The 24,032-nt window shown below is 51.8% G+C and overlaps 1 protein-coding gene across 1 annotated transcript in view; it reads left to right on the top strand.

Moving 5' to 3' along the window:
• Nucleotides 1-1,490: 1,490 nt before the first annotated feature.
• SYNPO (synaptopodin) overlaps nucleotides 1,491-24,032 on the top strand; it is a 56,841-nt gene continuing 34,299 nt past the window's right edge. Inside the window, exons 1-2 of the mRNA XM_043464953.1 lie at nucleotides 1,491-1,624; nucleotides 19,958-20,612. Of these exons, the coding sequence (XP_043320888.1) occupies nucleotides 20,216-20,612 (397 nt within the window). The 5' untranslated portion in view covers nucleotides 1,491-1,624; nucleotides 19,958-20,215. The remainder of the gene's footprint in view (nucleotides 1,625-19,957; nucleotides 20,613-24,032) is intronic.

The following is a 24,032-nucleotide window of genomic DNA, read 5'->3' as shown; positions in this document are numbered from 1 at the left end:
GCTCTTATTACCTATAGAGATATTTAATAATAACACAGTGATGGACAGTCTTGGGACCAGGGTGCGGCAAGTGATGAATGAGCTCCTAGAAGGTAACAAGCATTGATTCTGGAGTCAGGAAATCCTGGTTGGAGGCCCAGCCCCATTATCTACCACCAGCGTGGCCTGGGGAAGCATCTGAACCTCACTGAGTCTCACTTTCTCCCAACTGGGGAGAAGATGTCTGTAAAGGAGGCTCCTTCTCTTCCATGAGCCCTGGGAGGGTATGGGCTTGGCCCCTGTGCCTGGCATGGAGCTTGGGGCAGGGTAGAAATGCAGTCAATATCATCCTAATAAATTGTTCACATTTACCATGGGCATTTTTTTCCTGTGTCAAGCATTACACTAATTACTCAACTAAATGGATGGTTAGATGGTTGGTAAGAAGAGATTAGACTCTAAGAAGAATGGTGTGGGGTGGGGGGTGAATACACGTAAGTGGGGAAAAGTGCAGACCAGGAGGAAGGGGCCCTGTCTGGAGGGAGCTGGAGAGGAGCTTACCAGCAAAGCATGCCAGCAAGCACAGAATCTGAAGACGCAGGTTCAATTTCTCTCTCTGTCGTCATCTTGCTGTGTGACCTTGGTCAAGGACTGACCCTCTCTGGGCCTCTGTCTTTTTTCTCACAGAGGACAGATGGAAGGCACAAGGGAGCTGGGAGCCAGGCTCTCAGGGCGGGAGGCGCCCTCACCTGAGGTCTCCAGGCCTGTTGGGATCTGCCAGCCTGAAGGGGATTTCCTGGGGCCGGCCCAGTTTCCAGCCCAACTGACGTCTCCCCTGGATGGGTGCCCAGAACAGCTCTCTAGTGGAAAAGGCAGGCGGGCATTCTCCCAGCCCACACCTCAGCCCTCCCTCTGGGGTCTCCCCACCCCCAGCCCGACGTGGGGAAGTGGGGGATCCCTCCTGCTGAAAGAAGAAGGCACTGCCCCTTGGCTCAAGCTCCTGATTTGCTGTGTGACCTCAGGCAAGTCCCTGCCCCTTTCTGGGGGCCATGAGGAGGGTAAAGATTTCCAAGCTCTGTGGGGACTCTGACACTCTGGGATCCTTCTGGAGGGCCTGAGAAAGAGGCTTGAGATGGGAGCTGGACCCCAGGGCCTTGCTTTTCTTGCTGCAGAGTGGACTGTGGAAGGAGGGCAGTGGGAGGCCCCCAGGTGGCTGTGAGAAGGGGCAAGGCGGGCCTGGGGTTTGGGAAACATATTTACTTTTAAGTGTCCGGTGTCACCAGGGGTTTTTTCTTTGGGTTTTGAAATGCTCCAGAAGTCAGCGCTCTTCTTGTGCGTGTTTGCCGAGGAGAATATGGGCTGTATTTATTCATCCTTTAGCCCGAGCCCTTAAAAATATAGACGGCTAATGTCTTCAGTATGTATGAAATATCCCATATGCTCGGAAACAAAAGGGGCTCTGTTATTAAAGTTTCATTTCCACACGCCCCCTCCCCTCCCTCCCGCCCGCCCCCCTGACACCCTGCCCTCCTCCCATCCCGCTCAGCCTGCTCGAGACAGAGCTGAGTGAGGAGGCAGGCGGGCAGCCGTGGCTGGAGCCTGGGCACAGCGGTCCCCAAGAGAGAGGGTGCGGATCCAGCTCCAGGTGAGGTGGAGACCATGGAGGACGAGAGCAGGGTCTTCCTGGGGAGAGGGGCCTCTGGGGCCGCTGGGATGGCCAGTGGAGGGGTGGGGGCCAAGGTGGCCCCTCTTGTGGGCGCCTGTGGGGCCAGGGCCTGGCAGGGCCCTGATGTCTGGGACGGAAATGCCCGCTCTGCTGCTAACTGAAACCACATGTGTCTCCCAGGCAGCGGGACAGAGAAGCCGCCAGGCCTGGGACTGGGGACTGGGGGGAGGAGAGATGCAGGCTGGCCCCCACTGTGTGCCCAGGGATGGCTGGGGGTAGGGAGGTTCGGGGTCATTTGCGTGTGTACAAGAGCGTGTGTGATGCATGAGATGTGTGTGTGTTCACACTGCATGGGTGGGTGGGCAGTGTGTGTGTGTACGTAAGCATGTCTGCAGGTTGGTGGGGTGTCTGCTCTCAGGACCAAATGAGTCTCCCCTGTGGCCTCCTGTGGCCTGAGCCCTAGGCAGACTCCTTCCTAACACTCAGCGCCTGGGACACTGTTGGCTGCCCCCTGGGATGGTCCTCAAGGGACGTCAGGAGACACCCTGGCCGAGCTGGTGGCGGTCCTTCTCTGCTGTCCTCTGGAGCCACGATCCTCCTTCCTTTTGTCTCCAGCCCAGCTCAGTCCCCTCACACCTGCACCACCTCTACCCATTTCCCAGAAAGAAAGGCTGAGGCATAGAGCAAAGGGCTGACAACAGTCTCTTCTCCCTCATCCGCCTTCATTTTTTTTCAGAGTGCTTGTCTCCGGGAACTTGGCATCTTCACTGTAGCCCTGGGAAGTGAGGAAACCAAGCCAAGATAGGGGAGAGCTTGCCCATGGCACCAGGAGGACAGAATGGGGCTGCCCCAACCCGCAGGGGTCAGGGGATGACTGAGACAAGGGTTCCTTGGAGAACAGCTGCACCCAGATTCTGTGACAAATAGGGGCAACCCCTTGCCGGGGGCCCTGTGACCTGAGTTTTCTCTTCCAAAAGAGCAAGGCTTGGGGGGAGCTGGGCTCTGGGTTCTGGGGGTGACCCTGCCACTGCCTTGCTCTGGATGTTAAATGGGCTTCCCCCTAACTCTGGGCTTCAGTTTCCCCATCCCCCCAATAGCAAGTGTAGACCAAAGTAGTATTTCCTGGAGTGTGGTGTGCACAGCATTGGCCACTTGGAGATGGTGCCCTGGGGACCGCCAGTTTTCATTTTAACAAAGGTTGTGTGTTATTTATACCACCCCCCCCCCCACATTAGGGGAAAATATATAAAATCCAAACCAGGGAGTGGATTTAAAGAAAAATATAAACCACCCAAATGAATGAAGACTGAGGATTGCTAGGAGATCCCTGGGGTCCTGTTCATTTTGGCAACAGGCTCTCTTTATGTTTCTACCATTTTCAATGTTCACGAGAGTGTGGGTTCTGGTTATCCAGGGTCTAAAATGTGATCTGCCAAGTAGATCATTTTTTGGCCTCTACAAATTAGCAGCCCTGAAATTCTGTGATTGGAGTAAAAAGTTCAGTTGTTACCTTAAGGGGGGGTGAGGGGGCGGGGAGGAGAGAGTATGTGTGTGTGTCGTGTCGTGTTGTGTTGGGTGGGAAGGGACCACGAATGGAATTGGCAGATCTGGGAAAAAGATCAGCCCATCTGAGGTTGAGGCTGCGTGCCCAAGGTCAGAGGCAGGGAGTTGGGGAAAGAGATTGTTCCCTGACTGACATTTTCAAGTGCTTTGTCTGGCCTCAGCCTTGCATTGAATTGTCAGGATGGGTGGGCAGGCGAGGGGCCGCCCTAGCTTCAGCCTTTCCTGCCATTCAGCCCCAGCTCCCTGGCTATCTGGCTGCATTTTATGTGCCAACCCAGGAGAGGCGCGCTGGGAGGGTGTGCGGGTGCGGGCAGCCCCTCCCATGGCAGGGCACCGTCACCTCTCCAGGCTGGGCTGGTTGGAGCTGGTATCACTGAGGATGTACTCCCTCATCTCCACCCCCAGCCCCCGGAAGGCTCCCTGTTGCTGCTATTGTTACTCATGACTGATGCCTCCTTTTCCATGGATTTTCACTGGTGATCTGTTTCATCACCAGCCCTCTAGGCTAGCACACACCGCCCTGATGTAGGAAGTTCACCTCCTCAGACTGCCTGTCTTGTCTCATCCTGCAGTGGGAGGAGGGCATCCAGGGGGCTCATGGAAGTGGATGGCATCCTTGTGGGGATGAATGCATGGCCCCTTCTTGGGGAGGCAGCAGGTGTGGAGGAAGGAGCCCAGAGCAAGTGCCCTGACTGTCCGGGGCCTTAGTGTTCCTACTGACCTCAAGAGGCTGAAATAATTTTCTAGTTCTGCCCTGGGATGGACCAACATCCATCTACCTCTAGAGGGTTCTTGTTCCTCTGCATGCACGCCTGCATGCATATGTGCTCAGCCACTTCAGTAATGTCTGACTCTTTGCAACCCCATGGACTACAGCCCACCAGGCTCCTCTGTCCATGGGATTTTTCTAGGCAAGGATACTGGAGTGGGTTACCATGCCCTCTTCCAGGGGATCTTCCCAACCCAGGGACTGAAGCCACATCTCCTGTGTCTCCTGCAATGCAGGTGGATTCTTTACTGCTGAGCCACTGAAGAAGCCCCCTTGTTCCTCTACAGAAGTGCTTTCCCAGGAAAGGTGGGGGATAAACCATGTGAGTTTGTGGAGGAGCTCCCTGAGCAAGGATGGACCACATGTAGTCATCCATACTCCTTGGGCCCAGGTTCCCTTGGGGGCTGAACTAGCTATCTCAAACCCTGGGGAAGCAGCTGGCGAGGATCATGGCCAAAGTTCCTGCTTGCAGACCTTATCACATTCTAAGTGACTTTCAGTGGCCTTGAGAATGACCAGCAGCTACGCCCAAGACCAAGGGCAAACGGAAACCTGGACAGTTTTATGGGCATCGTTACAGAGAAATCAGCCTGGCCTGGGAGTGGGAGGTGGCCCTGATTAGCAGGGAGGACATGGGCTTAAAGAGCAACTTCTTCCTAAGGAAACATTCTCATCTGGAAAATGAAACTGTTCATATGACCACTGTGTGTTTAAACATATTCCCAATGGTGGACTCAGCCATGGATTCGGACAGAGGGAGAGGATTGTAGTTAAACTTGTAGCTTATCTACCCACAGGGATGCCGGAGAGCTCTACTTCCTTAGATTTCATCTGGTTTTTCCTGGGTTTGCCGCACATAGGGTGTGAAGCGGTGACAAAGCAATTCACATATAGCTGTCAAACCCAGATCTACTGATAATATTGACAGGAGGCAAAAGAAAGCTGCACTTTGCTCTTGGGTTAGGAAAAAAGAAAGGGATCAGGTGACCCTGAGCTCTTCTACCACAGCAGTGGGACGTTGCCAGGTCCCTGCACCTCTCTCAGCTTGACTTTCCTGATCTGTAAAATGGGATGTCATGAAGAGTCAGGAGGTGATGGTACAGAAGGCCTGGCACACACTGTATCTGGCACTCAATAAATAGCATCTCAAAGGTATCAGGTCTGAGGATAACTGCTGACTTAGGGAGGGCATGGCATTGCCGCTTCATGGAGGGGAGGGGACACGGAGCGTGAGCAGTGATGAGGGACGGGCACGAGCTCCCCCAGGCCTGGTTCCCCGGCTCTGTATCTTCTAGCACCTTCCTTCACTCTCTGTAAAACTGGGCCAGGGATAACACCTACCAACCTTGTGGGACAGCTGTGGCGATTAAACAGGCCAACAGGTGCTCAGAGAACACTGCTCTAGCTGAGTAGGAACCTGGAGGCCTGAGGCCAGGTCCTGTGCTGACCCCAGGGACCAGGCCCCTCAAAATCTTTGCTTCAAATTGTCCCACTTATGCCCAGTCAGGGCCAAGGCGCCAGGAGTAGGAAGGCCAGAGGCCCCACAGCCCGGGGAGGGCATTCCCCAGACTGGTTTCAGAACCTGCCACACACACCACCCCCTGGAGCTCTGATCCATCCCCGGGCGGAGGGTGGGCAGCAGCAGGGCTCCTGTCCCCGCCAGCAGGGCTGTGGGGCGGCTTCCTACCTGAAGGGTCTCGAGAGAAAGGAGGAAACGGAAAAGTGAGGCTCCGAGAGGGAAAGGGGCCTGTGTGGGGTCCAAGTGGAGCCGAGGCAGGGACTGGAGGGGTGGAGGCGAGAGGGTGGGAAACCCTGCGGGGAGAGGGAGGTGGGGAGGCCCCGTGCCGACCCTGCCAGGGCCTCCTTCCAGCTCTGCTCCCTGGAAGCGGGAACCGGTTGAAGGAGGGAACCGGTTGAAGGAGAACCGGAAAGGAGAGAAAGAAAGCAAACAGACTCAGAGAAAAGCCTGGAGCTCCGAGCGCTCGGGTTGTTTGGTCTGGCGGAGCCACCTCCCGGGCCACTCCCAGCCGTTCTGCAGACAGACTCCAACAACCCCCGCCACACGGGGTGTGTGCACACTCATGCACAAACGCACACATACACAGATACAGATATCCAGGCATATAGACATGCACATACACAGACATGTTTGTGTGTACAGACACACACACACACACCCATACATACAGACACACACACACACATTCACAGACACACACCCATACATACAGACACACACACACACATATTCACAGACACACACACAAGGCACATATTCACATGCACATATGCAGGGCACAGAAGTTCTGAGAATGAGGGGGGGTGCTGGGGATGGAGGGTTTCCATAGCATCTTCCAGCTTAACCACCTCGCTCCTCTCACCCCACAACACACACAGCTCAGCCCCTCGCTGCAATTACAGTAACACCTCCCATGCACTTACCCCGAGCTCTAAGCTCCTTACTTGGATAAACTTGTTTAAGCCTCACAGCCACTCCACAAGGCAGGCACTGTAATTAGCCCTGGTGTGCAGATGGGAAAGTGGGCTCGGGGCAGCGGGGCCCGGAACATGGTGCCCTCCCTGACTCTGTGCCAGGCCCTGAGACCAGCACTCTCACCCCCGCGGTCCACACCACATGACTGGCAACGTGATGCTGCAGGCCCCAGGAAGGCTGGATATCTGTGTGTGCTGAGCAAGGCTTAGCAGAGAGGAGAGGCAGGGGTCGACATCACACAGACTCTCACATCACACTCAGGCTCCATGCCCTCAGGCCTCTTCTTCCAGCATCTCTGCCACAGCTCCGTTCAGTCACCTGCCTGACCCCTGAGACTCAGTCTGCCTCCTAGGCCTTACCATCCTGTGTCTTTCACCCTCACATAGTTCAGCCAGCCAGCCACTGCCTCAACAAGTGTGTCCTGAGCTTCCTTAATGATAGCTCTGGATGCCTATTGACAAAACATGTTTCCCTTCCATTATTTTACTTCATTTTGCATGTGTGTATGTGATGGGGAGGTTATTATTTTCTTTCACCTTGGCTCTACTACTCACTGAGAATCCTTTCAGTCAAGAATCAAACTAAAATATATATACATATATCAGAGTCCTCCACTGGGCTCAAAATGCCAACTGCAGAGGTCCAGGGTGTGGGAGATGTGGCAGAAAAATAACAGCAGCATAGTGACATCTTTGTGAACCATATGGACAATATATTCCTGCAGAGATACAGCTGTTAAAGGGGGAAGAAGTTAATCTGATGTTGTTCAGTTGCTAAGTTATGTCTGGCTCTGCGACCCTATGAACTAAAGCCTGCCAGGCTCCTCTGTCCTCCAGTATCTCTTGGAGTTTGCTCAAATTCATGTCCATAGAGTCAGTGATGCTATCTAACCAATTCATCCTCTACCGCTCCTTTCTCCTGTTAGGCTGCATTAATAAAGGTAGAATGCCCAGAATGAGGGAGGTGCTGGTCTTGCCATAATCTGTGCTGGTTTGATTTTCCTGGTTTATTGTGGTCATGTTAGTTCTGAGAATCTGACAGATAGGCTGACAGTAAACGAGGGTCAACAGGATGGAAGGGGTCAGAAATTCTTTTCTGTATGAAATAGTTGAAGGGATTGAAGTTTAGCCTGAGGGAGAGAATAGAAAACACTCAGAGGATGGGGTTAAGCTCAGTAGGATAGAGTGCGGGGAGATTTCACCTCTCTAGAAAAGGGACACTAAAGATGGAATGAATGAGTTGCCTGGAAAGTGAGGCCTCTAACATTGAAGATGTACAGGCCAAAGATGGAGGCCTGAGTGAAAGAGGCCAAGATCAGTGTCTCCTGACTCCCGCTCTTTCAACAGGGTGTGCTGAAGGGAAGGGGTCCCCAGGGAGTCCTGAGCACACCTGCTCCCCTGGTCTCTCCAGGGCCTCAACTCCTACCCCTGCCCCACGGCCCACCAGGATGAGGACAGAGTCTCAGACAGGGTCATCCACAGTGGGGGAGGAGCCCCTGGGCAGCACCTTGTCCACCCCCTCCCTTTAAGGAGGGGTGGGTGAATGCAGGCAACTGAGGAGAAAGGGTTTTCATGAAGTCAGTGGCTCGGACAAGGTGGAAGATCATAACCCCAGCTTGAACCCAGACCTCCAGCCCTGGTTCCTGCCTCCCCAGCCCGCGAGGTCATTGGTGGACCGACAGTCTGGTTCTCCCCAGGGAAGGCTCCCAAGTCCACTCTTTCCCTCACTCCCTAGTGCCTCTCATTTGAGGTCTGCTCGGCATGCATTTACTGAGCACCCCCTAGGTGCAGGCGTTACACTGGCACCTAGGGGTGCAACAGCAGCTGCACTAGAGGAGGGGGTGAACCTTCTCCCTCTGTCATCTACAGATCACTTCTTGTTTTTGAAAGTACTTGGTTTATTTTTTCATCTGATGGCTTACTGTCTGTCTTCCCTGTGCCACCCTGCCCTGCTCTCGACCTATCCAAGCCCCCACTGTACTCCCAGATCCGACAGGAGTCCAGGCTCATAGGGTGTGTTTAAAAACTGCTTGCCAGGGGCTTCCTTGTCAGTCCCAGTGCTTAGGACTCTGCAATTCTACTTCAGGGGGAGCGGGTTTGATCCCTGGTCAGGGAAGTAGGATTCCCTATGCCTTGTGGTACAGCCAAAGATTAAAAATCAAAAAACCCTGCTTGCTGAATAAATGGATGGGGAGCAAAACTCACATGATGCAGCCCCAGTGGAGCCAGAGTAACAACCAACACTTCCTGAACCTGTCCACGTGCCAGGCACAGGGCAAAGTGCTTCTCCTGCATCATCTCATTTCATCTTCACAACAGTGTCTACAAGGTCATGCTATCATTGGCCCCGTTTTACAGATGGGGAAACTGAGGCTCAGAGAGATTGAGGTCCCCATGACCCCCGTCACCTGCCACCTTGTATTATAGCTGTTCACACCCCCATCTCATGTCCTTCTGCCCACACTAGACTCCTGAGTGGCAGGAACCACATCTGCTCTCCCTCTGATATCCCCAGTGTCCTGCACAGGGCTGGCTTTTCATGGCACTTAAAAGCATTTGTTACATTCAATTGGGTTGAGTGAAGATTTACGAAAGAAAAGGAGGACATGGTGAGTAAGAGCGGGTGAACAGAGAGCATCAAGCAAGGGGCATGAGGGTGTGCTCAGTTGTCTCCGACCCTCTGCGACTCTGTAGCCCACCAGGCTCCTCTGTCCATGAGATTTTTCAGGCAAGGATACTGGAGTGGGTTGCCATTTCCTCCTCCAGGGAAGCAAGGGGCAGAGAGCAGCACAATGCAGTGTCAGTGCTGGGAATCATCTTCAAAGGTCTTTTCACCAGTGTCTCTCCTACCCACATTCAGCTTGGGGACTCCCTCAAGAGCAGCCTGCCAAGGAGTTTCCAGGCTCTGCTTGTTTACCACCAGTGACCAGGAGCTCAGCATCTATGAGATACGAGATGACCCAAGGGTATCAATTAGCCCAGGGTCAGGCAGTCCCGGACAGCTCATTTTTACTGAGCTGTGCCAGGCACATTAAATCCACACGAGGTAGGTACTATTATTATCCTAGTTTGACAGATGAGGAAACCGAGGCATGGAGAATTGTATAATTTGCCCAAGTTCTCACAGCTGATGAGTGGTAGAACACAGAATATAATTCAAAGCCCAGCAGTGTGGCCCTAGAGAGCCTGCCCTCCCAACCTGATACCAGTGCTGTCCACTGAAATAAATGTAAGCACATACATAACGTTACATTTTCTAAAAGCCACACTAAAAAAGTAAAAAGAAACAGGCGGGGAAAAAAGGAACCTGAGAAATTTATCTTAATAATACACCCACTTGAATCCAAAATAGCATCATTTTAACATGTAATAAATCTAAAAAAGTCATTCATGAGACATTTTACATTCTTCTTTGGGTTCTAAGTCTTGCAAATTTGGTGAATACTAGAGTACAGCTTAATTTGAACTCATCACATTTCAAAAGCTAAGCAGCCCTTGTGGCTAGCAGCCACCATATTGGACCTCACAGTCGAATACTAGACTGCCTTTAAAAGTGCTTGCTGTGCTAGATCCTAGTGCATAGGAAGCAGCCAATAAATGTCAGGCACTATGATGATTATTTTTATCATTGGTTATTGTTGGTGATGGTCCGGGGGGAAGCTGGGCTGGGGCCCCAAGCCCTTGGCATAAGCACTGATGTTTCTATTCTTAATGTGAGCCCTTCCAGCCAGCAGCTTGATGTCTCCCAGGCTAAGCCAAGCTGTGTGAGCCCTTGGCCTGTAGGTCGAGAAGAACCAGCCTCATTCTCTCTAGGATGGGAGGGAAGAACCAGGCTGAGGTCTCTCCATCTCCCCAGCTGAGAACCACATGAAGTGAGGCCTCCTTGGGGTTTGTAAGCCTGTGGTCCATCTGCTGTGGTGTGTGGGGTGGCCAGGCTCACATCTGGAAGGGAGAGCGCAAAGGCCCCTCCTTCTGGGGTCCTTGGAAGGACCACACCTTCTGTAGCACCTCCTGTGTGTCTTAGGCAAACTAGGCCTTTACACAGAACAAACAATCAAACAAATCCCCACCATTTTTTAGGTTGTTTTTTTTTTTTTTTTTCATGAGACTCCATGAGTTAAATGGAACAAAGATAAGGGGTCAGCATGGTCCCCATCCCTCTGAGGTCCCTGGATAGCTGCTGAGTGCTGGCAGAGTGGTTCCCAAACCTAAATTTCAAAACCTACCAAGCCCCAAAGGTTGTGATCAAATTGGCCTAGGGTGTGGCCAGGGCTCTGAAATGTGTAAAAGATCTTAGGGGGATCTATCAAGCAGACACGTTTGGAAACACTTTGGGGCACAAGCTCATCTAATTCTCACAGTAGCTAGGGTGCAGGTGTGGTTATAGTGTCTACTTTACAGATGGAAACACAGAGGCTCACAGAGGTAAAATAACCAGCCCAAGTTCAGACAGCCAGCAAACAGGCATGAGTAGGGGTTTACTAGCAATAGTCTTAGCCAGTGGCGTGCAGTTAAATGTTTAACAAAAATCACTGCGGACAGTGACTGCAGCCATGAAATTAAAAGACACTTGCTTCTTGAAAGAAAAGTTATGACCAACCTAGACAGTGTATTAAAAAGCAGAGACATTACTTTGCCTACAAAGGTCTGTATAGTCAAAACTATGGTTTTTCCAATAGTCATGTATGGATGTGAGAGTTGGACCATAAAGAAAGCTGAGCACTGAAGAACTGATGCTTTTGAACTATGGTGTTGGAAAAGACTCCTGAGAGTCTCTGGGACAGCAAGGAGATCAATCCAGTCAATCCTAAAGGAAATTAACCCTGAATACTCATTGGAAGGACTGATGCTGAAGCTCCAATACTTTGGCCACCTGATGTGAAGAGCCGACTCACTAGAAAAGACCCTGATGCTGGTAAAGATGGAGGGCAGCAGGAGAAGGGGGCGACAGAGGATGAGATGTTTGAATGGCATCACCAACTCAATGAGCATGAGTTTGATCAAACTCAGGGAGACAGTGAAGGACAAGGAAGCCGGGTGTGCTGCAGTCCACGGAGTCACAGAGTGGGACACAACTTAGAGATTGAACAACAACTACTCTAGAGGGAAAAAAGCCCTGATTCGTAGCATCTGCCTATATCCACGGTGTAATGACTCCCACCACAGCTCACTTCAAGCTATCAAAGCGATGTCACTGAGCAGAGTTGGGAAGTGCTTCCCACAACTGACCTGTGCGTCAGTATGCTGGGCTCCAGCATGTGGCTGGGCCCAGGCGCATGGTGAAACGGGAGTCCTGTTGAGTGGGAGGTAGATATGGTAGTAATTTGCTGAATTTTTAGTCATAGAACACTTCCTCAAATGAAATATTGGAAAGCCCCAATATTTCCAACACATAAAAAGCAGTATCTTATCAAAAGTAGAGATTTATTTTATGAACTTAAATGATAATATCTTGCTCTTGTTAAACTAGGTGAGCCCCAAGGCAGGGTGAGGACTTGTGATCCTGGGCAGAGTAGAATGTGTAAAGAGCAGCCTCTTCTCAGAATCAGGAAGGAGCCTTGTGGGCCAGGCCCACTGCTGACCTCACTGTCCGTGTGGCCATAGGCACGTCCTTGCCCCTCTGGGCCTCGATCTTCTTGTGTGTCCAGGAGGAGACTGGACTGCCCACAGGACCCCCGGGGTGTGACTTTCCAGGCTGGCATTGGCTCTGTCGCACCCCCTGCCCAACCCCAGCCAGCCTTGCCCTGTATTTATAGCCATGACTTCAGTCTCTCCAGTTCCACTGAAGCTAGTTCCCAGGCCACATATTTATAAACCCAGCAGGGCAGAAATAGACGTGACGCACAGAGAACTTGGCTGACTTGGTGAGCAGCCTGGATTTGGTGTGTCCGATGGAATGGACTCAAGCCCCCAGTATCCTGGGTACTAGGATGCACGGGCAATTCAGAGCTGGAAGGGCGCTTGGAGATGCCAAGCCAGCCCTGTGTGTGGCTGGGGGTCACTGAAGCCCAGGAGTGAAGGGATGCGTCCAGGGGTGCAGAGGGCATGACAGAACCAGACCCATTATGAAGAGATTTTTGCTTTGTACAAAATGGCTCTCCTCGAACCCTGGGGGACCTTCCCCCATCAATGACCGTGCCAGGTAACTTTCAGGTACCAGCTTGGTTTTTCTCCTGCTCTGGGACCATGAAAAGAGATTATCCTCTCTCAGTCTCTGTTTCCCCATCTGTTAAATGGGAATAGTAGTAGGTACCTATTTTATAAAGTTGTTGTGGGGAATAAACAAGATCATACTTGATATCATATACCTGGATGGTGCCCAGCACACAGTGTTCAGTTAAATATGGCCCTTGTTCTAATTATATCCTGTCACTCCTTAACAAACTCAACAATTATAATGACAGCAGCTGCCTCTTCACAAGCATCTATGCACATTAACTTATTTAATCCTCACCACAGCCATAGGATATCCTTATTATTATCCTCAAAATCATGGGATAACATGTTTTCACATACAGGAGACCCTCTATCCACTTAATGTAGTTGGGAAAGAATTTTCTCAAAGAAACAAGCTAATATGTGAAATCACATTTTTATATACTGGACCATAAAAATACTCAGTCCTAAATTGTAGACAGGTTTTTAGCAGGACATGAAGGTTCTAAAGTGGTGAATGGTTGAATAATCAGAATGTTAGCATAAGACATGTCTCAGGGGCTTGCAGGATTTGTGTTCCTGAGTTTGCCATCTAATATGGATTTTATATATTTTTAATTGCATATGAGAATTCAACATAATAGGGAACTTGAGGGACTTCCCTGGCAGTCCAGTTCAAAACACAGTAAACTTGAAATATATATGCCATATAAACAGAAGACAGCACTATATGTGTTTGTGTGTGTCTATACATATATATGATGGCACTACATATGTATATTTTTGCCACACTGCCACGGTATGTGGTATCTTCGTTTCCCAACCAGGGATCAAAGCCATGCACTCTGCAATGGAACCGCAGTCTTGACCACTGGACCGCCAGGGAAGTTCCAAGACAGCATCATATTAATGCCACTGTTTTTTCTGTCCTAATGATACACACACTCTCCAGTTTCCTTTTCTGCTTAATTATTTTTCCATCATACTTATCACCCTTTGACATATTTATTTATTTTTCGTCAATCCCAACTAACATGTGGGCTTCACGCAGGCAGGGTGCTATTTTTTTTTTCTCTCTCTCTCTTTTGTTCACTGTGTACTGCCAGGACTTAAAATAGTGGATGGCACAGAGCAGGCGTTCAGTAAATACGTGTCAAAAGAATGAATGAGTAAGCAACTGCATGCGTCTCCATCCTACAAGAGGGCAACTGGAATTCAGTTCCAGTTCAGAGTGGCTGGCCCCCAATTACCCAGCTACCATGGGGCTTCACTGGGGCTGGCTGACACTCCTCTCTCCTGAGACCACCCAGTGCATCTGGCTCAGGAGTTCTTCCCAGCCCCCCACAGCCACCTCTTGTCAAGGGACGGTTTCCTGATGCTTCTGGAGCTCTCCCACAGGATGCTCATCCAACACTGGCTCCTCATGTCCCAGGAGTAGGATGGGAACCCAGGGAGGAGGGAAATGGGGAGAAAGGAAGAGCAGTCAGAGCAGGCTGGGCAGCCAGAGAGGTGAGGGCTGCAGGTCAAGACAGGAAGAAAGGAGGCCATGATTGGTCAGCCTGTCCCACAGGTCTGAAGGGACAGGTCAGTAACATGGGGTCACATTTGCACATCTCTTTGGGACTGACTCTACCCACTGGACAATGCCTGGAGAGGGCACCTCCAGTGAGGATTTGGGGACACCGTGAACCTTGCATACTACCATCCCCACCAACCAGTCTGCCTTTTTCTGTGGGAAAACTGAGGCTCATTGAAAGGAAGTTACCCTTCCAGAACACAGAGCAAGATAATTTTAATTGGTGGGCTTCCTCAATCTCACCAGTTCTGGAGGCTGGAGGGGTTTGAGATTCTCCATTTGGAGTCATGGGGAAGAGACCCCACTCCTACCTTGCCTCCTACCCCCTCCTGGAGAAAGAAGCACTAAGGCAGGATCATACTCTCAACTCAGACACCCGAGGACCACAACAGCTCTCCTCCTAGTGGCAGAGAGAACTCACCTCTGGACAGTCCAGACAGTAACCCCCACCTCAGCCCTGATGTGAGGTGCTGTCAGATGGATGGGACAGGTAGGTGCACCCTGAGCCATCTGGATCAGTACTGGATTACCCCTTTCCCCAGGGTGACTCTATTTTCATCCCTAGGCTATACAGTTAGTACCTCAGTCACACTCATTATTCCACTTGATAAATATTTATTGAGTGATTCCTGTGTACCAGGCTATGTACCAGGCATTAGAGATAGTCTTTTCCTTCTCCTCCTCCCATCCTTCCTTCTCATTCATCTGTTTGTTTAGTAATTACTTTAACCATTAAGGCAGCACATTCTATGGATATGAGTGATATTTGGAGCTAGACTATCAGGATATGACCCCTGACTCAGTCACTCACTAGCTGCGTGAGCTTGGCCAGTCACGTAAGTTCAATTTCCTTATCTGCAAGATGGGGATAATAATAGCATCTTCCTTACAGGGCTGTGATGAGGGTAACATGAGTTAACGCACACCAAGTGTCTGGAATAGCACCTGACGTAGTAAACACTTCATAAACTGCAGCTATCATCCTTGTCATTGTTATTATGTGCCTGGCCCTGTGCCAGGTGCGGAGGAAGTTCTTCCAAGATGCTGCTCTCACAGGGATGCCTGCATGCCAGCTCTAGTTCCAGCCTCCACCTTCTGCTCTGGCCTTGCTGCCTCCAGTTCCACCCCCAGAACAGGGCCTTGCACTGGCTCCCCCAAGCCCGACAGGGCTACCCTCTCTGTCACCTCTCAAGACAGCAGGAAAGAGTCCAGACAACTGAAGTCTGTCACAGTTTGACCATGTTCGCTCACCTCCCTTGGCCCTGCCACACATGCCTTAGCCTCTACCTATCCAGGCCCTTGTGGTTCTCCAGGTTCATCCTCAAATGGTCCTGCTTTCTGGCCTTCACTGGGTCTTGATGGACGGAGTAATCTCCGTTCATCAGAATGCCAAGCACTTCCTGCCAAAGTCCGTCAAATTCAACTAAAACATCATTCTTCATCCCCAGGAAGCCCTCCTTTCTTCCCCTCAGCCAAGAATCATGAGACCTGCCTTTGAATCTGCATTTCCCTTTGTTTGCAACTTTTCTTTATCCCATGATCAATGGGGAGCCACGGAAGGTTCCTGAGTGTGTAAGCAGCACACTCAGAGATGTGCTTTAGAAGAATGGACCAGATCCTACAGAGGATGGATGGAGACAGGGAGAGTCTGCAGATGGGGAGGCCAAGGATGAAGTCTTTCAGAGGAATAAGAGTTTAATCTTCCTAGACTCCTTCTCCCCTTTCTGCCTCCTCTAATCTCTTCCTTACAAAACCAGATCCTGTGATTTCCCCAGCATTGACTCAGTAAGTCAGAGGGAAAGTCAAAAGTAGAACCCCAGGCCTGAGCCTGCAATGCATCCACTTAAGCCCTGACCCTCTGCATCCCCGCACTCCGTTTACTTCCTCTGCAGCTGCAAAAGCAGGCTGGGGGCCCTGCAGATGATGGAGAGTCAGAGGGGCCAGACTGGGCTTTCCATTCACCCAGCCTGTGAGCCAAGCATCCCTAGAGCCCCACAGGTGAGCAGCACACTGCCCTGGTCCCTCATCCACTGCCGAGTGAAGGAGGAGCCTGTATTTCCCCCAACAACCCTGGGATGCTGGCCGTGTTTTAATCTGTTTTTCAGAAGGGGAAACCAAAGCTCACAAAGAGTCAGGCAGCCAACGAATGGAGGAGACAGAATTCAAACCCAGATCTGATTCCAAAGCCAGTGCCCTTCCCCCATGACACAAGAAACAGCAGAAGGGACTTGAGGCTCCAAGGCCATGTTCCCTGGGCCCACTCATGGCAGGTGCCAGCCACAGAAGGAGCCCGTGGAGATCCCAACAGCAGACCCTCTACAGCCTCGGACAAGGGCTGTAGAGATCTGATGCTCAGCTAGGCTTCCAGTCCTGGGGGCCCTGCTTGCACTCATGGGAGGTCAGGGGAGGGAGGATGGGACCACTCAGGAGGCAGCAGGGGTTACGTGAGGGGCTGGAAGCGGGTGACTTGACACCTGGGCTCTAGCACCAGGCCTGCATCTAAACTTTCTCTACAACCTGGGTGATCCCTTCCCTGTTCTGGGCTCCTCAGAGCCCCCCTCTCTGAGGTGAGCACTGTGGGTATGCAGGACTGTCAGCTCTGTGCTAAGACTGGATGGCCTAGAACCTCGGCCTGCAGCCAGAGCAGGGCTGTGGCTTTTAGGGAAGCTGATATTAGAGGACCTCCCCTCGTGTCTGCTGAGACGGGAGCGGGCTCACTCCTGCCTGTGGTGGAGCCCACACCGACGGTGTGCTAAGTCTGAGCACAGCCTCAGGGGCCCTGTGGGGCGTTGCGAAAGAGTCTGATATATGAGTAAGAGCAGGGGGCCCAGCAGCTCCGCCACTCACCGCCCTGTGACTCTGGATGCTGAAGGTACTTCTACGTGCCTCAGTGTCCTCCCTGTAGACAGCACTCGCGCGGCTGACCCACAGGAGCGTCAGGTCAAAGCCCTGGCCGAGCACCAGCAGATAGTCAGTACGTGGTGGCTGCCATTATTGTTCTGGGTCCTGACACCCTGCCCCGGCCCCAGGCTCCCAAGTAGGGTGGGTGTTCCAGGGCTTGGGCCCACACGGGGCCTGCCCAGACCCCCCAGCTGGGTTGGGAGTCTTCCCTCCTTAGGAGGGAGACTTGAATTGGAGTGCTCCTGCCAACCCCTCCCTCCCATCTTGGCAGTGTGAAGACAACGCCGGCCAAAAATATTTGTGTGGGTGGCGGAAAGTTAACTTTTCCGCCTCTCTTTTCTTTCCTGGAAACCGTGGCCACCGTCAAATAGAGCAAAACAGAAGCAGGCATAGAGTGAGGCGAGGCCCCGTGGGGCGTCAGAGGGAGCCCTGCCCCCCCTCCACACCTACTCCTGCCTCCTGCCATCTGGCTCGCTCTCTGGTGGGGCGATGGCAGTGGTGGTGGGGAGAGCCAAAGGCTTAGAATCATGGCATCCCACGATGCCGGGGTTGGATGGACTCTCCGGCATCATCTGGCTTAAGCCCGCCATGGTGCCTTTGGGCAAAATGACTCCAGAGGGCAAGAAGGCACCAGCCCAAGGTCACACAGCCAGTTAGGTCTCAGAATTCTCCTGGCCCTGCATGAGATTCTAGATTCTTTGAAACTGTAGTGGCATAAATCTGGCAGCAGCTGGTGAGTGAGAAGGAATTTGGAGACAAATGAGACTCTGGAGACTCTATCATCTGCGTCCATCACAGTCAAGGTGCCAGATCTAGGTTCAGAGACTAGCGTTACCGGTTGCTAGCTGTGTGACTTAGGCTGGAAGTCACTTGGCCTCTCTGATCCTCAATTTCCTCACCTCTGAAATGGGATAATAAAAACAGTACCTCCCTCACAGGGTTGTTCTGAGGATCTCTTTCGATAACCTAAGTGAATAACCCAGCGTGGGATAGGGTAGGTGTTTAATATCGTGAGTGCCCATTCTCCTCCGAGCAGAAGGTTGGCTCCTCTGTACTGATTTCCCCGCCACTGAGGCTGCTGTAACAGGTGTCTCTTATCTTTCTGACCGAGGTGCCTGTTGGCTCCCCCTGGTTGGCACTGGTGTGCCGTGGCACCTGGGAACATGCTTATCTTTTCTCTGGTCTACCACACTCTGCCAGCACAGCTCCAGTCAGAAGCCAAGGCCTTGACCCAGCCTGCTGAGGTGGGGGATGCCTGGCCCTGCCGGTGGACAAGGGTGTGGCCTCCAGGCACTGCAGCAGCAGAGGTCAGCCCAGGCTCTGATGTTGCCAGTGTCCACAGTCTTTCACAACGCTCAGGATTCTTACCATCCATGGGACTGCAAGGATTCTCCCCTCCCTGTTTTGCAGTAGGATAAGAGAGTTGTAGTGAGTTCAGGTTCTTCCAAGTTCACACAGCTAAGCAGTGATGGAATATGAGATCTGGTAGCCATTATCTGTAAACTTCAAGGTTTCCTCCCAATGCAACTGGTCATCGACCCTGTCGTAAGCTCTACCTGCCTATCCTGGGCCATCTGGCCCACCCCTGCCCAGGACCTCCACAAGTGATTTTCACATTCTTGTCTACAAGCCTCCACAAGTGATTTTCAAATTCTTGTCCCCAAACTGGAACTCTCCCCTGCTCTTCAGGCCTCTGTGTGGAGCTGACCGTGTGCATCTCCCCCGGAAATCCCAAACTGAATACATTTCCCTGCTCCCCTGAACACCTGCTCCTTCCCATTTATTCCTCTCTATTAACGAAATCACGCTGTCACCAGAGTGACGAACTGGGCTGCATCCTAGCCTCCTCCCTCTTCCTCCACACCTACTCTCCATCTGCCTCCCAGCCCAGCCAATTCTTCCGCCCAAGTTTCTCTCCCATCCATCTCCTCGTTGCATCCCTATAGGAAGCCTCCATCCCCTCTCTCCTGGATTATTCTCATTTTTAACATTTCTAAATGATCATACTGTTATTATTATTGGCCCTGTTGTCATCCACAGCTCCCCCATCCACAGCTTCATGAGTCAGAGTACCATATCTTCTTTATCCCCATTGGATCTCCAAGACTTTTTATGATGTCTATAATGTAAATAGGAGCTCAAATTTTTGTGTGTGTGGAATGAAAAGAATAGTTGATATGTATTAAGTTATGACTCTGAAACTGTCTTAAACCCTCTGCAACACATTTTCTCACTTAATCCTCATTGCAACACTGAGATGGAAATATTACAGTTCCTGTTTTACAGATGGGGATGCGGAGGGTCACAAGGTCATGTGACTTGTTGCCCACCACACAGGTGGGATTCTAGCTCAAAGCCTGGGCAAATCACTGCACCACCTCCCTTGGTGCAGAGCCTCCTCCGGGGGTTGTGCCCCTAGTCTGTACTCTCTGCACCAGCATTCCTATGATTCCTGTGGCACATGTACCTTTGGGCCATATGAGAGAATTTTTTCTAGGAGGTGCCCAAATAAATATTTTTAAATAACTAGATATTTATTTAATGTGTATTAAGGGGGGAAATGACTTAGCACAACATACTTGTGGTTTTCTGCAATTATTGCTTAAGATAAGTCTAAAATAATAGAAGTCACTTAAAGTTGATTTATGGGACGATAATAAGCAAATAAAGTGTCAGGTGGCATAAGGATATAGCAGAAATAGGGGATGTCGAATGACTAAAGCTTGGGACTTTCCTGCAGACACGAGACCCAAATCCCAGTCAGTTCTCAGGGTCCCCCTAAAGTGGACTCAGAAATTCAGCCTGTAACACCCAGAGAACCAACTCATGCACTGTTTCTTTTCTTGCTTTGCAGATAGATCATCTTGAAGGGGAGGCCTCACAGACAAGAGACGGGTTAAGAAGGAAGCCTTGGGGGTCCACCATCCCCCCAGCCCAGGAAGGCTTGCAATTGGATCCCCTTCCAGCTCTGTGAGTTGGCTGAGGAAGGAAGGGCAGTCGAGAGCCAGAGAAGGCCCCAAGAAGATCAGACACCAACAATCACTCAGGCGCCTCTGGCCCCAGCCCCAGTACGGGCGACAGCTTCTTTGTGTCCGTGAGGAGAGGCTGAAACATGCTGGGCCCCCACCTCCCACCCCTACCCCCGGCACCCAGTGAAGGCAGGTCTACCCCCTGCGCCTTTGGGATCCCTGATGGCAGCTACAGGTGTCTGGCCTTGGAGGCCGAGGAGAGCGGCGGTGAGGAGGGCCTGCAGGGAGAGGTGGGGCTCACAGACTTGGAGGAAGACCGAGTGGCCAGCAGGAGTGGGGACAAGGTCTGCAGAGCCACCCAAGGGGCACCACAGCTTCCCAGAGCCCTGGGCACCCGGCCACCCAGCTGCTCCAGGGAGGCACGAGGGGTTTCCCAGCTTGACAACAGAACCAGTCAGGACGGGGACACCATGAAGGTCCGGCAGGTGATGACAGCCAGCCTCAGCCCCAGCCCGGGGCCCAGGGTTGCCCAGAAACCAGGTAAGCTCATGGCCCTTTTCCCCTGAACTGCCAGAGTCAGGGAGGATCCCACAGGCGCTCAACATGTACACACACCTCTGGCCATATTTTCCCATGGTACACGAGAGTCCATCCGAGTGCCCTGGGCCTGCACAGACTAACAGCCATGGAGACACAGGGGAGGCTGTGCTGTCTGTGTCATTCCAGCTGGACCACATTTAAGTGCACCCTTGGCTCTGCCAGAGATGGCACGTGAGAAGGCAGCAAGAGAAAGCCGCGTTATCGTGCTTAGTTAAAAAAAGCCCATCGCTCACTCTTGTCTGCCTGTTAATGGTTCGTGGTAACAAATGACCTTGGAGTGGGAACACCTGATGGGGTGGGACCATCTCGCTGAACACGCTGAGTGCCCGCTAGTTGAGGGGGCTGGGGACGCAGTGCTGGGCCACACAGGCATGGCCCCTGCCCTCATGGAGCTTCTGAGGTAGAGACTGAGCCTCTGCTCTAAACAGACCTCCTGATTTTACAGGTGGGAAACTGAGGCCCAAAGTGAGGAAGAGAGAGCTCCTAGTCAGCCTGTTGGTGGTTGAGTTGAGCCCGTATTCCTCATCCGGGCCTCAGTTTTCCATCTGTTAGGGGTGACAGAGGCATGTCATGGGGACTGCAGTGAGGACCCAAAGACAGTGTGTAGGGGAGAGCTTGGTGAACATAGCATGAAGGAAGGAAGGAAGGATGATCAATTTCCTATGGTGGCAGGAGACAGCTGAGCAGGGCGGGACAGGGAAACCCACACTGAATCACCTCCACTGCCAGGCCCATGGAAACACTGAAGTGGGTCCAGATGGGGAGGATGTGAGCCCAGCCATGCTCGCTCAGGCATGAGATGCTGCCAGCAGATCCCCGGGGCGCAGGGCATGTGGGGGACCCAGGCCTGGGAGGGCTTGTGCGTCAGGAAACTGAAGGAGCACTTCATTTCTGTGCAGGCGTTGCTGACACCCAACCTGGCATCTCACCAGCCTCCCGCCCACTCTCTTTTCTGAAATAATTCTCTCCAGGGTCTGATCAACCCCCACGGCCACCATTTCCTATTCTCTGTTCCCCCAGGCTCTGGTTACAACAGGGAGCAGGGACAAGGGGACTTACAACAGAGGAGGGGACTTAGATGCATCTAGGACAGGAAGGGCGGAGGGTCCCAGGAGCATCCAGCAACCTTGAACTTGGAGACAGACCTTCAGGTCCCCTAGAGCTGGGAGCGCCAGGATCTGCTCCCTCCCCTCTCACAGACCATGGCTACGGTCAGGAGACATGGGTGGCAGTTCTGGATCCCCTCAAATCCTTTCCTAGTTTCTTCATCTATGAAAATAAGAACATGAGCCCTATCTACCTCACAGAACTATCATGAGGTTGCAGGGTAATTCAGATAAGCATGTAAGGGATGTTGATAGCAACTAAAACGATAATCATCAGCTCAACAACACAATAGCTATTATCTGTTGAGCCCTATGTGCCAATTCCACTGTGCTAAGAGCTTCACAGGTATCACTTCATTTAATCACATAACAATTCCCTAAGGGACATACCGTTACTATCTCCGTCATACAGATGAGAAGACTGAGGGCCAGAGACTATAAGTAACTCATCCAAGACTCACAGCTAGCAAGCTCCAAGGCCATAATTCAGCCGCAGTGTTTTGCATGAGGACTTTGTTCTTGGCTACCACTGTGTTCTGGATCTATATGGGAGAATGCTAGGGAGAGAATTGTCTGCTGACACCTTGGAAGGGAAGAGAACGTGTAAGGAGAGACAACCATTAATGGGGCCTATTGGCTTTTCACATGGAGCTGGTCCACTTCATGGTATCTCATTCTTGTTGATCTTACTCTAGCCTTTCTAAGTAGGTTTTACTATCCCCATTGTACAGGCGAGGTAATTGAGGCTCAGAGACTTAAGCCCAAGGTCCTAGTCAGCACTGGAGCTGAGACTATCTTATTCTTCTTGCTCACAGTCTGGTTCATTCCTCTCTTTAACATCTAGCCAGATGGTTATCTAGTACTGTCCTGAACATTTCCTAGGACAGAAGAGGCAGGAGTGACCTCAGGAGGATGGAGTGGGCAGGGAAGACTTCTCAGAAGTAGAGGCAGAAAGGAAGCTGGGTCTTGCAAGAGAGCAGAAACCCGGGTGGTCTTGGGTTGGAGCCTACACTAGCCTTTCTGCTCCCTTGGGAAAGGGAGTGGCCATAGTCCCTTCTCTCTGCCTGGAGATCCGGAGGGTAGAGGCCTGTGGAGCTGCCAGGCTATTAGTGGATTAGGGCTTCCTTTTAAAGCTTCCTCCCATTACTGCCAAAGGATTATAAGCATCTTCAGACAATCACATCTATCCTTCCACAATTATACCTGCCTCTCTTGAGTGCTCCCTGAAAGTTTTAAGTATGTGCCAAGGCATCTTCTGCATTGGGCATCCAGTACTTGGGGTAGGTGGGATCCAGTGCCATTTCTCTAAGGCCTGGGTACCAACTGAGCAAGGTAGAATGGGGTCCTTAGCAGGCTGGAGGGTCAGGGGATGCAAAGAGAGGAAGTGGGCAGCAGACTACAGCTCAACTTTCTTGCCATCAACTGCTGCCAACTTGAGAGAAGAAACGTGGAAAGGAAAGTTACCTAGGGCTCCTCGTCAGCGCTAGTTAGTCTATAGCCCACCAGAGAGCCCCCCGCTGTCCTTTCCACAAAGTCTCAGCTGATCATAACTGGCAGGGCTTATTGAAATTATTCTATAGATAATCTTGTGGAGATCCTAAAGTGCAGAGATGGCAAGTAGCTTGTCCAAGGTCACACAGTAAGCTAGGTGCAAAGCTAGGGCTGGAACCCAGGGTTTCTACCTCCCAGTTCAGCTGCCAGGCCCTGGGCTAAATGCTTTGTATGGGCTATTTCGTCTCATCCTCTAAACAACCCTAAGAAGCGCACGCTTTTCTCAACTGTTTCACAGATGAGAAAACTAAGGCATAGCAAGTTTAAGTGACAAGTCAAAGTCTTAGGCTGGTGGGTGGAGGAGCTGACATTTGAACCCTGGGAGGTCTGGCCCATGCTTTCAACCTCCCTCTGTGCTGCCGTGTCTCCATGGAGACAAGGCAGCAGGCTGTGTTTTTCACCCACGAGGCCTGGGGAAGGCTGGGCTCTGAGGGATGCTGGGGGATTCTGCCAAGCCATATCCTCTCCTCCCAGGGAGACCAGGGATCCACTGCCAGTCCAACCCCTCCTCTGCCCAGGGCTTTGGGAGACCCACCTTCCCTCCTCTCCAGGCCACTGTTTTTGGGGGCCTGGGGTATCGGGAGGGTTTGGAGGCCTTTCCAACTCTGCTGGACACAGCTCCGAGCCTCTGGGGTGGATATGGGGGTATGGACCTGGGTTGTCAAGTAGCCCTGCCCCTGGCCATGTCTATCCTGTTGAGGTA

This window comes from Cervus canadensis, chromosome 4, assembly GCF_019320065.1.
Source record: "Cervus canadensis isolate Bull #8, Minnesota chromosome 4, ASM1932006v1, whole genome shotgun sequence".
Taxonomy (NCBI): Eukaryota; Metazoa; Chordata; class Mammalia; order Artiodactyla; family Cervidae; genus Cervus; species Cervus canadensis.
Note: the sequence above shows the minus strand (reverse complement) of the source record. Positions and strands in the feature narration are given on the sequence as shown.